We start from the raw sequence: 20058 nt of genomic DNA on the forward strand, positions 1-20058 counted from the left end.
AAAGCATTGTTACAAAGAGAAACTTTTGAACTTGATGGGTGTATTTGAGTTCTCTAGAGAAACAGAACCAGCAGGGGATATGTGTAAAAAAGTGTCGCATGCAACACAAGAGTCCAAAATCCGTATGGTAGGCCGTGAGGCTGGCAACTCCCATGAAGGATCTCGATGAACTCCACAGGAGAAGCCAAAGAAGCCGTGAAAATTCTCTCTTCTCCCTTAAAAGTCTTCCACTGATTGGATCAAATTTAACTGATTGGTTTCTCTCATTTGTGGAAGACACACTCTTAATTGATCTAGGTGTAATCAGTCACAGATGCAATCAACTGACTGACAATTTAGTTAGCCAGTCACAAAATATCAACTGGCCACAAAATATCCTTGCAATAATGGTCAGGCCATTGCTTACCTGACCAGACAACTGGGTACTATCACCTGGCCAAGTTGACACCTGAACCGAACCATCATAAGGGGCAATTATTTTAGGTCAGAATATTGGGAAGACTTGTGGATGGTGCTTAAGAGTTAAACCTCTGAGGCAGATTGCTTGGGTTTGAATGCTGTTCCATTTAGTAGGTATATGACTGAGCAGCTTCCTATCCCTCTCTTGACTTTTTCCTCACCTGTAAAATGTGGATGGTGCTATACCTACCTCATACAGTTAAGGATTCTATGGAATAAAACTTGTAAAGCCCTTAGATGGTGCTTGGTACATTTATTTAATTTTAATTGCTGGTTCTGCAAATGTTAATAGTGATTCTGTCACTGCTACTATAGCTATTGTCATAATTATTATCATTATCATATCCCTTTGGTATTCCTTTGGTCCTACATGAATTGTAGTCATTTCCAGGTGATTTCCTTGTTTTCGTGTAATCTCACATACAATGATTCTATTTCATTTATTTAATCTTACTATCAATCAAGAATCCATACGAGCTTCCTGCTTCTCACTATGTTGAATCTAAACTCCCTTTCCAAGGATTCAGATCTCTTTGTCAGTGGACTGCCTTCCTCCTAATTTTCTAACTATGTCTTTCATTATTTCCTACTTCAGTTTTTTAGCCCCAGGTCAGTGACTCTGCTTACCCTCCTTTCTGCTGGACTTGGTGCCTTCCATCTTCCCCAAGATGCCTCTTTTCCTCTCCATCATGTGCTTGGGAGCTTTCAACATCCATTTTTGCACCTACTTTTCCAGGACAAACTTTTCCTGGCTGGTCCCACCTGACTGGTCTGTGCTTTCAGTCTGCAACCTGACTTCTTGTATTTGCAGATATGCTGCTTAGTGTTCTTTAAAATGGTATAATTTGCTCTACTTTTACCTAAAAATTAAACTGTTTGGGGGCAGGAGCTACTAAATTTGAAGCTTGGCCAGGTCAGGAATTGTATTTATTTTTTTCATCACTGTATCCCCAGTACCTTATACAGTGTCCAACAGTCCTCACAATTATTTGTTGTATAAAGAACTTTTTTTCATTGAAGAAATCTTTAAAAGATCTAATTCAACTTTTGCACACAGTTGCTTAGCAAGTATACTCTTGAACAACATCAGTGAATCATACTTCCCATTTCATAGCAGAAATGTTAGATTCTGTTATGGAAAAAGCTGAAATATTCTCTGAGCAGCTTGATGAAAGTCTTCATTTAAGAATAATGGTAATATTTTGAAGTTTTCATCATATTTTACATTTGGCAAAAACAAGGTATTTGTTTTGTAAGTAGCTCTTCCTGTCATGACACATAACCTTTAACAGCATGCAGGTAAATCTTCAAAGCTGTTTAGGCTCTATTATGTGAGAGGTGCTCTGTAAATTCGTTTTTCCCCATTGTAATTGGATGCTAACTGTGTCTGTGGAAGTGGTGTGTTATGTGGACAGGTGACTATTTGGGTAGCTTGGAAGAAAAATTTTCCTAGAGTTTAGAATTTTCCACATTAACTTTTCTTAAAAGATTAAGAACTTTGCCCCCTTATTATAAGTTAGAATTCTTTTGCACTCCTACCCTTTCATTCTTTCTTTTTACTCAATAGCCAAACCAGATTTCCCTGGAAGAAAACATCCTGGTCTCTCGTTACATTAACAACCCCCTTCTCATAGATGGTGAGTTGTGATTAGATCCTTGATTAATTGGGCTAGATCTTGCTGAATGTTTTAATCTTATCATGGTCTTCTGTAGTATTTATTAAGCTCATGTGAAATTATTGGCAACTGTGGCCCCAGGGCTGGGGCTGGTTCCTTAATTTCCTCACAGGATTATTTTGAAGATGAAATGAGATAACATAAGAGAAAGTGCTTTATAAGTTAAATAGTAATAAATACATGAAAACTGTACTGTATTTATTTACAGATGCATTATATTTAGCATATATACATATGTATATAATGTACAGTTATTTATCTTCAAAAGGCAAGGTGTATGAGCAGTGTGCATTTCGTAGGGAGAGAAAGGTTGCTCTTTTGCTCATATTTCTATGTTAGGTTGTATTGTTCAGCCTGTGACAGGAAACAAATGAACCTGATTTTTCTGTCAATCCCAATGTTTATTTCTAGATTTCAAGTTTGATGTGCGCCTCTATGTGCTTGTCACTTCTTATGATCCTCTTGTCATCTATCTCTATGAAGAAGGATTGGCTAGGTAAGAGGCTTTTTTTTTTTTTTAAATATTAGAGTGGATCCAATAAAGAATTTATTAGGATCAGGCCATTTCTTTCTCTTCAACTCCAGAAAACTGAATGTACCTAGGTGGGCTTCAGATTACAAAAATCAGTCTCGTTTGCATATCCGCATTTATGAGCTATCATGACCCTGTTTCCCAGCAGGGATCCAGGGTCACACAATATTTTCATGCAATGAAAATTGTTATGAAGACAATGTATTAAGATAATTTGTCATTTTCTTCACAGCAGATCTAGAAAGAAAAATAAATTCCCACATTTATTTACCTATTATATACCAGACATTTATCTTAATACTCAGTTGAGGGAACTGAGGCTTAGAGAAGTAAGGAAATTTTAACCCACTTTTTTAAGGTTCCCTGCTTGTCATTGATAGGGCTGTGGTTTGGACTCATAGGTCTGACTCCAGATCTTCAGGCCCGAACTGTTTCATGTCCTTTGCTATTGAGGGGCGTTCCTGTTTATTATTTTTAAACTTGCAATAATATGCTTTACAATGGTTATATATACATTGTTCTGTTTTTCTTAAAGTACGTTTTAGGTTTTAAGGTAATGTGACCTACTTAAAGGTCTAAGTGATAATAATTTGAAGTTTTGTTTCCCATAACTACAGAATTTTACAGGTGGCAGTGTTTTCATAAAGCCTTTAAATTGTTAGAAAGTACATAACTCTGCTAACCTTGTGGGGTTTTTTCCCACAAAGATAACATTGGTTTTTTTTTTGTTTGTTTGTTTTTTTACCAACGGCTTTGCCCTGAGATTCTTTTTCTGCATAGTGACCTTGGTGCTGTACAGCGTAGCAACTGAGGAGGTGGTTTGCATCTTTGAGCAGTCACCACAGGCTAAATCTTGGTCTCTATGCATCTGTATTTTAGAAAATGCACTTTGAAGCTGGGGAAGTCCATGGATAGAGGAAGGCTACCTATTTAAATATAAGTGCTTTAACACATATGTTGTACTCTGATAATTATTGTTACTTTAGAATGGTATTTTAATTAGTTCATATACTTAACATTTGTGATGTCTTCTGTGACTGGAATCAGAATGATCAGAGATTCTAGCTTATTGAGCTGTGTCATCCCTGTACCTCTAGGTGGCACTGATAGCATTTGTAAGCCTGTCAAAGTCTGGACAAAGATACATGAGGTTGAGTCCTGGAACACTGGAGGCTACCACAGTTCTGTAGTTATGGCTTCTTGTTCCATAAAAATTGAGAAAAGAGAGAACCGAAGCATTTTTCATCAGGTTTTGGATAAAGGAATGGACCAGTGTTTGAACACAGACTGACTTACTACCTCCATTCAATTTATAGCAAACAAGTTTTCTATAATGTTTATGAACATTACATTCAAATCTCATGATTTGAACGGGCTGGATATAATAAAAGGCTAGAAACAAAAAGAAGGTAAAAATATACCTCTTTAGTTCTTTCTGCTCAGTGTGTAAGATGCTAGGGCTTTTCAGTTTGTATAATCTGAGACTTCTGGCTGTTGCAAAGCATGAGCTTTACCTCTCGTATATCATGAGAGCCTCCATTCTCCTCTCCCCTCATCCTCACCCCAGTTCATCTCTTGTACACTGCCTGGGAAGGGACTATGTCTTACCACAAACTGAACTTCTTGACTAGAGAAAAGACAACAGAGTGTTATGCTTAGTGTTTCTCAAGCATATTTTACAAATAATTCCAAAGATATTTAACCCAAAGGATTAATAGCCCTTTTTGTTGGTAAACTTTAGCATGGTTTTAAGACCTCAGAAATTCAAAGTACAAAATGAGAGCCAATATTTATTATAGACTTATTGCAGATATGCAAGTGTATTATTATAGACTGATTACAGATATGCAAGTGCATTGGCTACTGGTTATTTGCTTGTAGTCAGAATCCACTGAAACTCTTTCTCTAGCAGAAACTGAGTATTCATTAAAAAAAAAAGCCAATGGATGCTTTTTCTCAGAATCATTTGGGAAACAACTTACTGCTTGGGAATTGACTATGTCCTACCACAATTGGACTTCTTGACTAGGGAAAAGATAACAGAGTTATTTTTAGGCCAAATTGAACCAAAAAAGCCTGATTTTTCAGGGCTTTTGTAAGGCTTACCTAAAAGCATAAGTGAATATAAAAACGTCATGAAAGGATGGTACCTGGGAATATGGCAGGCTCTTTGCCGAGTCTTCTTTGGGACACTTCTATGTACCATGACTTCAGTGTGCCTAAATTCCTGTGTCTTACTCACTGTGTATCTTGGCATTCACTGGCTGCTTTTTTAATCCTCATAATCCTCTCGACTATGCCATTACATTCAACAATAGTCTATAGCATCTCCAGATCTGCAGCTTCTAGTAATCTTGGGTCATGTGTGTTTTATGTAGACATAACTGAAGATAATCAGTTTGGGATGAAATCACTAAGTCATTTTAGTTTGAGGTTTAAATGGAAAAACCGTAATCTTTCCTAAAGAGACCAAACTGGAAGCAAATATAATTGATTTCCTTCTTTAGAAAGAAAGGATCTTACCTCATACCACTTCTATTTTGACCTCAAATTAATGCTACATGACAAAAAAATTAAGTTCATTTCACAAGACAGTTTTGCAAAATAGCTGTTTTATGTAGATTCTTTACCTTCTTAAATTTACTGAAGAAAAAAATACTAAATAGTTTCTTTGTAGGTGAGCATTTTCATTTGTCCTTGTTTTATTAACATAGGAAGTTGGAAAACTCTCACTATTTTCCTTTTTAATATACATGGGTCAAATATTGAGGTGTTTAAGGGAAATTGTCTTTCGGTACTTGGGCCCAGCATTTGTAATTCTCAGAGTAACCTCCTGGAGGTTGAGAAACTCACTTTTGAGTTTCATGTCTACATTGCTATTTTGCACCAGCAGGGGACGCTCAGTTTCCAGAGAGGGGTGTTGTTCTCTACCAAAATTGTGTGGATTTTTTTTTTGCTGTCAGAGATGGAATCCAAGCAGACTTTGCCCTGGATTTTGCAGTTAGGTGGATCCAATATTGGTCTAAACGATTTGACAAGGGCCTTTTTTGAGATGAAGCTAATAGCCAAATTTTCACGGAAACAGGAAAAATAAAAAGTTAAAAAAATTATAACAAAATTGAGTTGAAAACCAAATGTACTGTCAGGGACCCAGTGGGTATTTAGCACTAGCAACTAGGTGGAATTGAAAGTGCCTATCCAAGGAACGGGGAGAGTCCCACCCACGCTGTGGAGGTGGGAGGAGAAGACACTCAGAAGGTCCCAGGCAGTACTGCCTTATATTCTACCTCAGCCATATTATTCAGTAGAAATTCAGTAAAGACCTGATGCATTTATAATGCCGTTCCCTTCCTCCCCACCCCCAGTTCCTTCTTCAGTAGCCTTCCTTGCTAATTAACACTGGCTCCGCAGGGATATTTACCTTTTCTCTGCTGGATTCCTGTGGTTTTGAAAGAATTCAGGTACTTGCTGGTTGCCGAGGAATTCAGATTACCTCACAGGCTGCACACTGTCCAGAATCCACCACAGCAGCGGGAGGTGGGGGGAAGAGACACCAACGAGGGGGAGAAAACCCTCTCCAGTGCTCACTGTCACCTCCTTGGCAGGCCCTTGCTGTTTGTGAAGTTTGAGTCAGTTTTGGCTCGAAAGACAGGGTATCAGGCTGGTAATCCCCTCCCAGACAGCTCCGTAGGGCGCTGCCTAGTCACTGCAGCACTTTGGCAGTCTCCCTGCTGCAGCTGGTTGACAGCAGATCAGAGAGCTTTTGGGCCTCTTGTTCTCTTCCATAAGATTTTTCTGGGTCAGTCCAGGATGAAACCCAGTGGCTCCTGGCAAGGCTACCTGAGGTGCCGTCTTTTCATCCTCCAGGCCTCTTTGGCTCAGAGTGGGTGCACCTGCTGAGAGATGACCCGTGGGCCACAGCCAGGGTCTCCTCAGGACTAGTCTCCCCCCTTTTCGATACATTTATAGTGAATATTTGTTTGAAGATACAACAACCAAAAAAGGGGTTTGATTATCCTACCTTGCATTATTCAGGTTTTCTAGGAAAAAGAACCAATAGGATATGTGAATATTAAGAGATTTATGATAAGGAATTGGCTCACATGATCATCGGGGCTAGCAAGTCCAAACTCTGTAGGGCAGGCCACAAGCTGAAAACTCCATTAAAGGTGATATTGAGGTCCTTAGTTCCAATTCCCCAAGGAAAGTTGGCTGGCTGACAGTTCTGGCAAGAGCAAGTGCTGAAGTTGAGGCAAAAGTTCTTCATCTGGCCTCCAAAGTCTTCAGTTCTGGCTTTTAAGACCTCTACCTGATTAAATGAGACGATCCCCCAGGTTGCTGAAGGCAGTCTTCTTTGTTGATTGTAAATGAAATTAACTGATTATTGATGCAAATCTCATCTATGAAATGCTCTCATAGTGAGAAGCAGGCCAATGCTTGGCTAAATGACTGGACACCAGTGTATTCTTTCAGTCTGTTTTAAGATAGTTACTTGTATACTAGTCTTGGGGTACCTATTAGAGAATTATCTCTTTTAGGCTGTTGCTAATAAAACAATTGTGTTGAAGCTTTCAGACCTAAATAGGATGAAATTTGATAATATGTGAAGGCATAAATCAGGGGTCACAGCCCTCAGTGCTCACAGGAACATTCCCCAAAGGAAGCTGGCCAGGTGGACACTGGAGAGCAGGAGCACACATACCATGTGTAAAGAATACACTGGTAAAGGATGATATTGCCTATATTTTACTGTATGAGACTAAAGGAAGAGAAGTTTATTTTGTCCAAAACCTAAATTTTCTGTAGCACACAACCTATCTGGCCAATTCAATTAAACAACCTAAACAAACACATGGAGCCTAGAATTGGGAATGAGGTCTTGCAATTCTATAACAGTTTAATGTAATACCTGGATGTATCCCAGAATATGTTGAGAAGACAATTAAAAAGTATTGGCAAGGTTCCTTAAGGGACTGGGGAAAATATATGGAACTATTAAACTTTCTGTTCTAGTTTACTAGCTGCCGGAATTCGACACACCGGAGACAGATGACTTTCAATAAAAGGGGATTTATTTAGCTAATGTATAGTTCCTCAGAGGAAAGGCAGCTAACTTTAAGGCACAGGATGATCTCTGCTGGCCTTCTGTCCAGGCCACTGGGTTCTAACAACTTTCCCTGGGGTGATTCCTTTCTGCATCTCCAAAGGCCTGGGCTGAGCTGTGAGTGCTGAGATGAGGTATGCTGAGCTGCTTGGGCTGTGCCACGTTGAACTCTCTCATTTAAGCGCCAGCCAATTAATTCAAACATCATTCATTGCAGCAGGCACACCTCCTAGCCGACTGCAGATGTAATCAGCAACAGACGAGCTTCACATACCATTGGCCATAGGAGCATTTACTTTTCATTGCAGGCAAGTTGTTAACATGTGATGGTGCCAGATATTCTGATTTTTTAAGGGAAGCTGAAAGTCTAGATTTTTATTGGGAAACTGAACAGTTTTTTGAGACTTTCATTTTGAAGTGTTCTCAAATTTATAGAAAAACTTTAAGAAAGAATAATATCGTCCACCTAGAGATCCCATTCAAATTGTGTCAATTTTTCTACTAGTGTTCTTTATAACAAAAGGATCCAATCCAGGATCATATGATATATTCAGTTGTTGTATCTTTTTAGTTTCCTCCAGTCTTCTCTTGACCCCAACATTTTTAAAGATTACAGGCCATTTTGTAGAATGCCTCTCAATTGGGTTTGCCTAGTGTTATCTCATGATTAGACCCAGGTTATGCATTTTTTGGGTCAGAGTACTACAGAAGTGATGCTGGGTTCTTCTTATTGCATTCTGTCTGATAGCACATGATGACTATTTAGTGGTGCTTGACCACTTTATTAAGATTGTTGTCTGCCAGATTCTTCCACTGTAAAGTTAGTTTGTCTTCCCCTTTGTTGTGTTTTATGAGGAGATCCTTTGAGATGAGTATTTTATGAGGAGATACTCATTCCTCTTCTCATTGTCACTCAGTAATTTCAGCATCCATTTATGTTTTTTGATTGAACAAATTATGACTATAGTGGTTGCCAAAACATATTTTCTAAACCCATCATTCCTCTTCCTTTTATCATTTGGCACCTTACTCCCAAGGAGGAACTTTCTCTTAAATATTCATTCATACCAGTGGAGACTCAAGGATCCTGTTTAATTTAATGGGTTATAATCCTTTACTATTCTGATTTATTTTAATGCTCAAAGTGTCCCATATTTAGCCAATGGGAACCCCTTTAAGCTGGCTTTTAGCTGGTTTTTGTGTCCTTTTGACATGTCTCCATCATTCTTTGAACACTTCCTTATTTTCTCGTATAAATGTTTCGAAATTATCTTGTTCTCTCTCTACCCCAGCCCTGGATACTGATTACTTTTCATGGAGAATAGTATTTAGAAACGAAGACCCAGGTTCTAAAAATGCTTATTGCTACTGTGGTGTCTCTGTTCTCATGTCTCCTTACTGGATCTGGGAAATATGTCTATGTATATTATACATACATAAACATTTATATTTGTATTCATTTCTCTTTCTCTGTTGAAAAGGCATTCATACTAATACCTTCAATTCTAGTTCAAAACTGTAGGTTTTATTTTAGCTCTTTCTGTTTCCATATTTATTTTTAATTTTCTAGCAATGAGAAATCTGGCTTCCATTATCTTCAACATATTGATATATATACTCAAACCTCTCATATGTAGACAGTCCCTGAGCCCTGTCATGTCCCTATCCCACTCACATGCTCTACTTGTATAGACTTGCACCCCTGCGGGACAACTGCCTTGCCTGGGAACCCTCCCTGTGTAGACCCCAGCTCCCTCCCCACCTTGTCCACCACCTTCCTCACATAGGCCCTGGCTGCCACTGTGTTGCAGGAAGGAAAGTCTAATTTTAAAATATTGGCCAAGTATTTTAAGTTGAAAACAACAAACCGAAAAAACCCCAAGCCTTCAACTAATAGGCTGGATCTGAATCTTGAGGGATTTCTGGTCTAGAGAATTAGATGAAAATGGTGGAAATGGTAATGGGAAGATGAATAAGGTCTATTTAATATGGATTTTAGTGAAAACCATCAGATCCTTTTAGGTTAGGAGGAGAGATGAGTGCACACACCAATCTTCCCTTTCCGTGGTTGTCTGTGTTGTGCATTGGATCAAGTGAAATAAGAGTGCAGTACTTTTTTGAGGAGCTTTTCCATTGAGCTAAGTGTTTTTTTCTTTAAGTTTTACTTCTTACTATTTCTGATGCTTTGTAATAGCTCACCGTGATAATAATAATCTTGTCCTTGCTGAAGTTCAGGACTTCCATGCCCCAGTGAAAAAGATGATTTAAGAAAAAGAGAACTAATTTTTTAGAGATGTGGCACTCTTGAAGAAAGGGCTATAGGAACTACAGATGTATTGGGTATCAACTTACAGTTACTGCTAGGCCTTTGCCAGTCTTTTCATGTTGCTGACCAAATTAGATCAGGTACTCGAGTTTAGGAGAGAAGAAAAGCATCTTCCTCTGAAGCAGAACCTTTTTCTCCCTCTAACTCATTCTTTTTGGGAACAGGTTGTCAGGAGGTATGTTACTGTGAGGTAATGTCAGGGTGAGGCAGGCAGCCCCTGTAGGGCCACAACGGCGCCCTCTTTGCATTTGGTAAGAATTCCAAGAATGATTATTCCACTTGCTGGGACAGTCTCAGAAGAAGGAAAATAAGGATATGTAAGTCAAGGTTTACTCACCATGCAGTGACATGGCTGGAAATTAGCTTATAACCACTAGAAGATTCTGGAAACCTTGAGGTCCTTCTCAAGTATAGACATAATGTTCTTCAAACTCTTGTCCCTTAGCTATTATGCCTGGTCAACATTTCTCTTTGCCCACATCCCTTTTCCTCACCTCATCTTTGTTTATTTTATTATTATTATTATTATTTTCACTTTCCTTTCTTTGGCTCTTTTAAATGTCTGGTATAAGGAATTCGGGAGTAGAGATAGCAGGTGGGTGAGAAGGAAAAGAGAAGAGGAAAAATTTTAAATGCTGACCTTTAATGTGGTAAAGATTCATGTTGACTTCATAGTCTGGGTAAGCATATGTAAATAATTAGAAAATCATATGAAAATAAACTTGTGGCCTTCCAGTAACTTTTTTTTTCTCTTCACACGCTTGGATGCTCCTCTTGGGAAAACCACTGTAGTAAAGGGTGATATGGTTATAGTGGCATGTAAACTGGGGTTAAGATTTGCCATAACCATTCAACTTGAGTGGCCTTTTGTTGATGTTTAGCATCACTGGGAATTTTTCTCTTCCCCTAGTTACTTCCTTCAGAGTAATCTCAGAAGTGCATATATTTTATCCTTTGGTCTTCTTTTGACAGTCCAGGATATCAAATTGCTGCCCTTTTTTCAGCAGACTCCATGTTTAATCCCTCCATCTTTTTCTTCATTCCAAATGTGAGAATTAGTTTCCTGCCCCATGCCCATATTTATGCTTTTCTACAGGCCTAGTTTTTGTCTGCTGTTAATGTTGCTGTGATTGTCATTTTTAAAATGAATTTTGTAGATCAGTTGTATTATTTGTTTGAATGTGAGGTTTGAGGTATATAAATTGCTATGCTGTCCTTTCTTTCTTTTTGCTTAATATTTTTTCTAAATGCCACAGTCCCAGATGCTATGCAGATGCTCAATAGGTGTTTGTTGACCAGCTGGTGCCCATCGTCCACAGCATTCTACATACAGTTTCCCAGGTTGTGAATAAGTGTATTTTCACTTTTCCTCTTGATCTGTCTAAGAGAAGCAGCATCTCATAGTGGTTAAGACCATGGATTTTGGAGTCAATGTGATTTGGTTCAAGTTACTTTATCTCTCCAGGTCACATTTTAGTTTTCATATCTATTTTAAAAATTAGATACAGTATTATCTACCTCGTTCTTTAAGGATTGAATTGAATGTGGTATTATATATAAGATACTTAGCATAATAGTTGACTCTGTGTAGGCATTCAGTATTTGTTAAATAACAAATCCTCCCTTTGTTATTTTTGTCTTGTCGATTTCATTTGTAGCCTGTATTTCCCTGAAACCCTGCTTCTGGCATCTAATTTCTGTCCTTTCTGTCAGGTTTGCAACTGTGCGATATGACCAAGGAGCCAAGAACATTCGGAACCAGTTCATGCACCTGACAAACTATAGCGTGAATAAGAAGAGTGGAGATTATGTCAGGTACTGGCTATGCCTCAGATGGGAGCCAGAGATGTCATTGTCAATGTGGGTATGATAGAGGTGGAAAACCAACATGTTGTGCTGAAGGATGACTTTATGCTTATGCCCATGTGACTTCTGGCAAGCTGTCAGTCATTTAATATAGTTTTGAGGCTTATTGGTGCTGCTACTGCTTCATTGCTTGTCCAGTTACTTTGCCCCTTTTCTCTATCAAAATATGCCTTTACAAGCTGCATCTTTCTCATTGTCCTTTCTTGCTTGGCTTGGCATATTGTTAGGTAGAAAAAGCAGGTTACTAAACAGTATGCAACTTAACTTCTTGTTTGATTATATAAGATATCCAAAGCTGTTTATTTGGGCTGAGGAAAAAGAAAGGACTGGAAGGACATATACTAAAACTGTTAAGAGTGCTTAATTATAGTGGGTGGGAAGTGTGGGTGAGTGATTTTTATTTTCTTCTCTGCGCTTTTATGTGTTTTTAAAAATTTTTCTACAACACTTGTATGACTAGGGAAAAAAATCCAGGGAAAAAATTAAAGAAAGAATAGACCATCTCAAAAAAGAATTCAGTGGAAGGGAATACTGTACCAGCCCAGCTGCGTGGAAATATTCTTTTTGCTCTGTTTTCTTTCATCTTGACAATTTTGCCAGAAAGTGAAAAAATAAAAAAGAAACTCAAGCAGTTGCTTTCTACTCAGACTAAAAATAGGTACCTGGCAGGTCCAAGGAAAGAAAGAAAGAGAGGGATAAAGAAAGGGAGGAAGGGAGGAGGGAAGGAAGGAAGGAATTCAGAAATGATGAAATAGTTGCAGAAACTGTATAGATTTAGTTGAGTATCCTAAGTTCAGTGTTTGGATTTGGTTGAAGAGCCTTCAGTTTGGGAGATGAGCAAAGGTGGAATTGGTGGAGGGTAGGGTGGTGGTTGGGAACGAGGAGGCAGCTGCAAAACACAAGTTGCAGATTGCAGGATTCTTCCAACACTGGTGGGAGTCTGCCCCATATGCTGTTGTGGTGCTATGATAGTGGTGTATATCATTGCTCTAGCACTTTCTCTATTCTTTACCTTAAAAAGTGCCAAAAAACCAAAACAAAACAAAACTATGTCTACTGCTAGAGAGGTTGGCTCTTGCTTCAGATGCAAATGCAATTCCATGCTGGGTTAGCTCATTAAAATTCTACATTAGATTAGTTCACTAGCCCATCAAAATTCGGTTCTGCTCTGAGAGTGGTATCAGAAGTGGTTTTTTGGCCTCATGTGACATTTACCTAAAAGGCTAGTTTGGTAACCCCAAACATTTCAACCTATTGAAATGTTCTTATATCTGTTTACATTCTTTCACTTGTTTCTTCCACTCTTTCATAATACATTATTGTTTGGTTAAGGAAGAGTTTGCCTTATTTTTTCTTTCTCCCCTCAATAAGGAAAGCTATAAGGATTTTCATTACCACAGAAGAAATTGGTACAAGGGATACATGCAAAGAGGACTAACAAAAAATGGTTGAGTGGAAGTCACTGAAGTGAATATTTCTGTAAAGACTTAAAAGGACAAGAAGGCTCTGTTTAAGGAATGTTGTTTCTAAAGCTAGACCTAGTCCCATCCATAACTTGATACATTAATTTGTTTTAGTTGTGATGACCCTGAAGTGGAGGATTATGGGAACAAATGGAGCATGAGTGCTATGCTTAGGTACCTGAAACAAGAAGGCAGAGATACTACTGGTGAGTACCAGGACTTTTTTGTTGTTTGCTTTTTTCTTTATGCAGCATTATCTTTGTCTCTTGTTAGGGGTCATTCTTTCTCATTCTGATAGTAATGCTGAGATGTCCACTTGGATAACTATTCCTCGTGTTACTTTTTCTTGCTGTTTCCAAGATGGGAAACAGACTTTCCATGACCCCTAAAATCCCTTTTTTTATTTCTAGTTTGGAAAGCGTAACTTTTTCATTTGATTCTTTGTGAATCCTTCTTGAATGTTGAATTGCTAAACTAAAATATATTTGTAGCTTTTTACGTAACAAATTATTAGTCTCCACATTGGCCCTGAGTTCAAATTTTTCTAAGTTAAGCCCTCATTCATATTCCTGAGTGGGAGAATGAGCAGATTGGAGTTTGTGTACAGGGCTTGGGATCACATTGGACACTGTTGCTGAGCCTTTAGCAGAATGGCAAACTGTGTGCCAAAAGAGCCTGTCTTCGTTCACAGAAGAAAGGGTAATGGGGAAAGAATGAGAAAGGGAGCTAGGCTCCTTTCCATTCTGTGTCTATCTTTTTTTTTTCATAAGAGGCCACCTTAGTGCATCCCCTGGAACTTACATTCTTGACTGGATCTATTTAAAGATATCCCTGCCCCTATGGCATGCATTCAGAAGACTCCATATGGAGATTTTTCAAATGAACATACATGCATTCACAATTATATTGTGTTCTCCCAGTACTTCTACTCCATGTATTTTAATATTTCTTCCTTCATGGTTTGTTTGTTTGTTTGCAGCACTGATGGCCCATGTAGAAGATCTGATCATTAAGACCATAATCTCTGCTGAACTAGCTATTGCCACAGCCTGTAAAACCTTTGTTCCTCATCGCAGTAGTTGTTTTGGTAAGGGCACTGAAGAAGCTTAACACATTTTGTGAGGAGAGTCTTGAAAAATTGGGATGGGATATTGGGGTAGAGAGGCTTAGTTATTGTAGGAGTAAGAGGTATGTGGTGGACTTTTATTTCTCAGTAGGCTCATGCCATATGAAGATTCTACCAAGATGCCAGTGGTAAGCTTAGTTGAAAGTCCCCTGAAGGGTAACTAGCTTTCTGTGTGGGAAGTAGGGGTTGAAAATAAAGTGCGGGTCTCTTCATCGGAGTACAATCAGAAAAAGTCTGCAATGGACTGTATAGGAATCTGGCTTTAACAAATATGTTCCAGAACTCTTTGGCAGCCAGGCTGGGAACTGTTCCAAGAAGCTCTCGCTGGTACCAGTGTGTGCTTTCTCCCATTTTCCAATGACTACTCCTTTTTGTTTTAGTCTTCTTTCTAATGGGTTCCTCCCCCTTCCTTTTCTCCCTCTCCCCTTCTTTCTCTTTTTCCTCTTGCTCTTCCTCCTCCCACCCTATCCTACCCCCAATTCCCTGATTGTAGAGAGAAGCAGTAATAAACCATTCACCACTGCTGGATCAGAAAACTTGTTACCTACTGACCCACTAGCTGCAACTGTAGCGTTGAGGATGCCTGCATAAATTTGCTTTCTATATGAATATGAACTCTTTAGTGATAGCCAGCATGAATGTCTCTAAAATCACACTGGCTTTCAGCAGGTGTTAATCTTTATTTTATTTATTTATTTATTTTTGTACGGGCAGGCACCGGGTATCGAACCCAGGTCTCTGGCATGGCAGGCAAGAACTCTGTCTGTTGAGCCACCATGGCCCACCCAGTTGTTAATCTTGTTATTAAAATACACTAAGGTCGTCGATGAGGAGGACATTAGAACATGGGCTGGAATAATATAAGTAGTAAGAATATAAAAGTCATGACTTGCCTAGGAGTCTGGACAATGGAGAAGAACATGGGCTTTAGAGCCTGACAGACTTAAATTTGAAACCCACTTACAACCTTACTAGCTTTGTCATTTTCAGTAAGTTGCAAACTAATCCCATTTCCTCAACTATAAAAGTGTCAGTAATGTCAGTACCTACGTCCCAAGAGGACTGTGAAGATTAAAGGAGAATGCTGCATGTTAAGCACTGGGCACAATGTCTGTCCCTTACTTTGTGCTCAGTAAAAATTACTATTATTTAAATTCAACATTGTAATTCTTGATCTCTTTAATGGGCTATCATGACCGTTTTTACTTGAAGGGCACTAAACAAAAGAAATTGTTGAAATTCTGGTTAGAAGATAAGAGATAAATCATAAACTAAAATTATAAAGGAAAAGAAGAGGTTGTGATGTTTTAAAATGCAAATCTGATCGTGTTTTCTAACCCTTATAGAGTAAAATAGAAATTTGAAATGATCTTCAAGTTCTCTGAAGATCTAGCTCCAGCTCTATTTTCTACAATTTCATTTCCCCATCATACCTTATGATTTGTTTATACTGTACTAGATCACTGAGCTTTCCATACTTTTTTGCCTCTAAGTTCTGCTGTCCAGTTAGAAAACGCTCCTCTTGTCTACCTTGAAAGCTCCTGCTTGTCTTCTAAGACTCAGCTTACATATTGCCTCTTTTCCAAGAAGACTTGCCTAACAAAGTACTCTGTGTCTAGTGTTCTAGACCTGGTTCATTATATTCTAGACCTAGTGTCCTAGACCTAGTTCATTATATTCTAGACCTAGTGTTCTAGACCTGGTTCATTATATTCTTTTCTGAACATGTATACTTTCCCAATAATCTCTAATCTTTTTTTTATTATTAATTAACGGAAAAAAAGAAATTAACCCAACATTTAGAAATCATATCATTCTACGTATGCAATCAGTAATTCTTAACATCATCACATAGATGCATGATCATCGTTTCTTAGGACATTTGCATCCGTTTAGAAGAACTAACAACACAACAGAAAAAGATATAGAATGTTAATATAGAGAAAAGAAATAAAAGTAATAATAATAGTAAAACAAACAAACAAACAAACAAACAAAACCTATAGCTCAGATGCAGCTTCGTTCAGTGTTTTAACATGATTAATTTACAATTAGGTATTATTGTGCTGTCCATTTTTGAATTTTTGTGTCTAGTCCTGTTGCACAGTCTGTATCCCTTCAGCTCCAATTACCCATTATCTTATCCTGTTTCTAACTCCTGCTGGACTCTGTTACCAATGACATATTCCAAGTTTATTCTCAAATGTCCGTTCACATCAGTGGAACCATACAGTATTTGTCCTTTAATTTTTGGCTGGACTCACTCAGCATAATGTTCTCTAGGTCCATCCATGTCATTACATGCTTTGTAAGTTTATCCTGTCTTAAAGCTGCATAATATTCCATCATATGTATGTACCACAGTTTGTTTAGCCATTCTTCTGTTGATGGACATTTTGGCTGTTTCCATCTCTTTGCAATTGTAAATAACACTGCTATAAACATTGGTGTGCAAATGTCCGTTTGTGTCTTTGCCCTTAAGTCCTTTGAGTAGATACCCAGCAATGGTATTGCTGGGTCGTATGGCAATTCTATATTCAGCTTTTTGAGGAACCGCCAAACTGCCTTCCACAGTGGTTGCACCATTTGACATTCCCACCAACAGTGGATAAGTGTGCCTCTTTCACCGCATCCTCTCCAGCACTTGTCATTTTCTGTTTTGTTGATAATGGCCATTCTGGTGGGTGTGAGATGATATCTCATTGTGGTTTTGATTTGCATTTCTCTAATGGCCAGGGACATTGAGCATCTCTTCATGTGCCTTTTGGCCATTTGTATTTCCTCTTCTGGTAGGTGTCTGTTCAAGTCTTTTTCCCATTTTATAATTGGGTTGGCTGTCTTTTTGTTGTTGAGATGAACAATCTCTTTATAAATTCTGGATACTAGACCTTTATCTGATATGTCATTTCCAAATATTATCTCCCATTGTGTAGGCTGTCTTTCTACTTTCTTGATGAAGTTCTTTGATGCACAAAAGTGTTTAATTTTGAGGAGTTCCCATTTATTTATTTCCTTCTTCAGTGCTCTTGCTTTAGGTTTAAGGTCCATAAAACCGCCTCCAATTGTAAGTTTCATAAGATATCGCCCTACATTTTCCTCTAACTGTTTTCTGGTCTTAGACCCAATGTTTAGATCTTTGATCCATTTTGAGTTAACTTTTGTATAAGGTGTGAGATATGGGTCTTCTTTCATTCTTTTGCATATGGATATCCAGTTCTCTAGGCACCATTTATTGAAGAGACTGTTCTGTCCCAGGTGAGTTGGCTTGACTGCCTTATCAAAGATCAAATGTCCATAGATGAGAGGGTCTATATCTGAGCACTCTATTCGATTCCATTGGTCGATATATCTATCTTTATGCCAATACCATGCTGTTTTGACCACTGTGGCTTCATAATATGCCTTAAAGTCCGGCAGCGCGAGACCTCCAGCTTCGTTTTTTTTCCTCAAGATGTTTTTAGCAATTTGGGGCACCCTGCCTTTCCAGATAAATTTGCTTATTGGTTTTTCTATTTCTGAAAAAGAAGTTGTTGGGATTTTGATTGGTATTGCATTGAATCTGTAGATCAATTTAGGTAGGATTGACATCTTAACTATATTTAGTCTTCCAATCCATGAACACGGTATGTGTTCCATCTATTTAGGTCTTCTGTGATTTCTTTTAGCAGTTTTTTGTAGTTTTCTTTATATAGGTTTTTTGTAATAATCTCTAATCTTAATAGCTTAATTATTAATTAAATTAATTAATTAAGCTTAATTAAAGGCTTAATAGTCACTTTGTCCCCTTTCCCTTTATCTCCCCATTTCTGCCAAGCCAAACCTTTCACCCCATTCCCCTTGTACCAGGTCCTTTCCTAACCCTTTGCTTTTGCCCTTACTTTATCCTATGTTGAAATCCTTTTCTCATGCTGCTTTACCACACAGATTATTGATATGTTTTGAAGACAAAAGTCAAGTATCATTTCATTTTGTGTGGGTACAATTCTATTGAGATTTATTATATGTTTATATACCATATAATCATCCAAAGTGTACAATCACTGGTTCACAGTATCATCATATAGCTGTGCATTCATTATCACATTGGATTTTTTAACATTTTCATTACTACCAAAAAAAAAATTAAAAATGAGAATGAAAATGGAAATAAAAGTTAAAGGAACACCCAAAACATCCCATCCCCTAACCCTCCTATTATTTATTTATTTTTTATCTTTGTTTTCTTACTCAGTTGTCCATAAACTGGTTAAAGGGAGAGTTAACCACAAAATTTTCACAATCACACAGTCACACCTTAAAAGCTATATAGTAATACAGTTGTCTTCAAGAGTCAAGGCTGTTGGATTACAGTTCAGCAGTTTTAGGTATTTCCCTCTAAGTATTCCAATACACCAAAAACTGAAAAAGAGATCTCTATACAATGCGTAAGAATAACCTCCAAGATGATCTCTCAACTCTATTTGAAATTTCTTAGCCACTGAAACTTTATTTTGTTTCATTCTCTTCTCCCTTTTGGTCAAGAAGTCTTTCTCACTCCCATGATCCCTGGGCCAGGCTCATCCCTGGGCGTCATGTCCCATGTAGGGTGGAGGACAATAAGTTCACCTGTGGAGTTGGCTTAGAAAGGCCACATCTCAACAACAAAAGAGGTTCTCTGGGAGTGACTCTTAGGCATAATCATAGGTACGTTTAGCTTCTCCATTATAGGAATAAGTTTGATAAGGGAAAACCCCAAGATCGAGGGCCTGGTCCATCAAATTGGCAGTCCCCAGTGCTTGTGAGAATATCAGGTTTTCCCCAGGTGGGAAAGTTTAATATTTCCCCATTTTTCCCTGGTCCCTTAAGGGGACTTTACAAATACTTTTTTTTATCTTCTGTCCAGATTACTATGGATTGTACAGGTGTACCACACCAACCTGTGCAAACCAACAAGATATACTCCCTATTCAAGGTTCCATGTAATTATAGAGTTTGAATAAGCTGATCATACAAGTTAAATTAGGCAGTGTGCTACCAAAAATATACATTTTCCACCAATAAAGATCTCTTCTTTTGGGCTCACATGGAAGCTGAAGTTTTGAAATGCAGTCAACATCATCCTTTACCTTAAATTGCGGTTTACCTTAGTCCTACCCAGATCAGCTTCATTCATATTTCTAATTTAAGTCTGATTATTTTTTCAGTGTTTTTGATACTTACTGTATGGGGTAGTGCTGACTTTCATGGCTGCAGAACTTTAACTCTGAGTATCACGTGTCACAAATACCTGACGTTCCAGGGAATGACCATGTTATACGCAAAGAGCTCAGCATCTCAGAGTTTAGAAATAACAATTACAATGCCAGAATAGATATGACTGCTGTAAGAGATTATAGTCTAGAAACCTTTAAAATAGGCCTTCACTTGATTAACCCATGCTCTCAAATTCAATTCTCAGAGTTTGCACATTATAGTTAGTCCATGTTAGTGAGGCATTATGATATTTGTCTTCGATTCTGGCTTATTT

The 20058-nt window shown here is 38.1% G+C and overlaps 1 protein-coding gene across 22 annotated transcripts in view; it reads left to right on the plus strand.

Annotated features, from left to right (window-relative positions):
* TTLL5 (tubulin tyrosine ligase like 5) overlaps nucleotides 1-20058 on the plus strand; it is a 445087-nt gene that overhangs the window by 94363 nt on the left and 330666 nt on the right. For all 22 annotated transcript variants that reach the window (XR_013160369.1, XM_077123116.1, XM_077123107.1 and 19 more), the window contains 5 exons: nucleotides 2027-2096; nucleotides 2547-2631; nucleotides 11811-11912; nucleotides 13541-13632; nucleotides 14406-14513. Coding sequence is in view for 21 of the 22 variants with exons in the window: in XM_077123116.1 (XP_076979231.1) it covers nucleotides 2027-2096; nucleotides 2547-2631; nucleotides 11811-11912; nucleotides 13541-13632; nucleotides 14406-14513 (457 nt within the window). In the remaining variant the exon portion in view is untranslated. The remainder of the gene's footprint in view (nucleotides 1-2026; nucleotides 2097-2546; nucleotides 2632-11810; nucleotides 11913-13540; nucleotides 13633-14405; nucleotides 14514-20058) is intronic.

This window comes from Tamandua tetradactyla, chromosome 12 (assembly GCF_023851605.1).
Source record: "Tamandua tetradactyla isolate mTamTet1 chromosome 12, mTamTet1.pri, whole genome shotgun sequence".
In the NCBI taxonomy this organism is placed as follows: domain Eukaryota; kingdom Metazoa; phylum Chordata; class Mammalia; order Pilosa; family Myrmecophagidae; genus Tamandua; species Tamandua tetradactyla.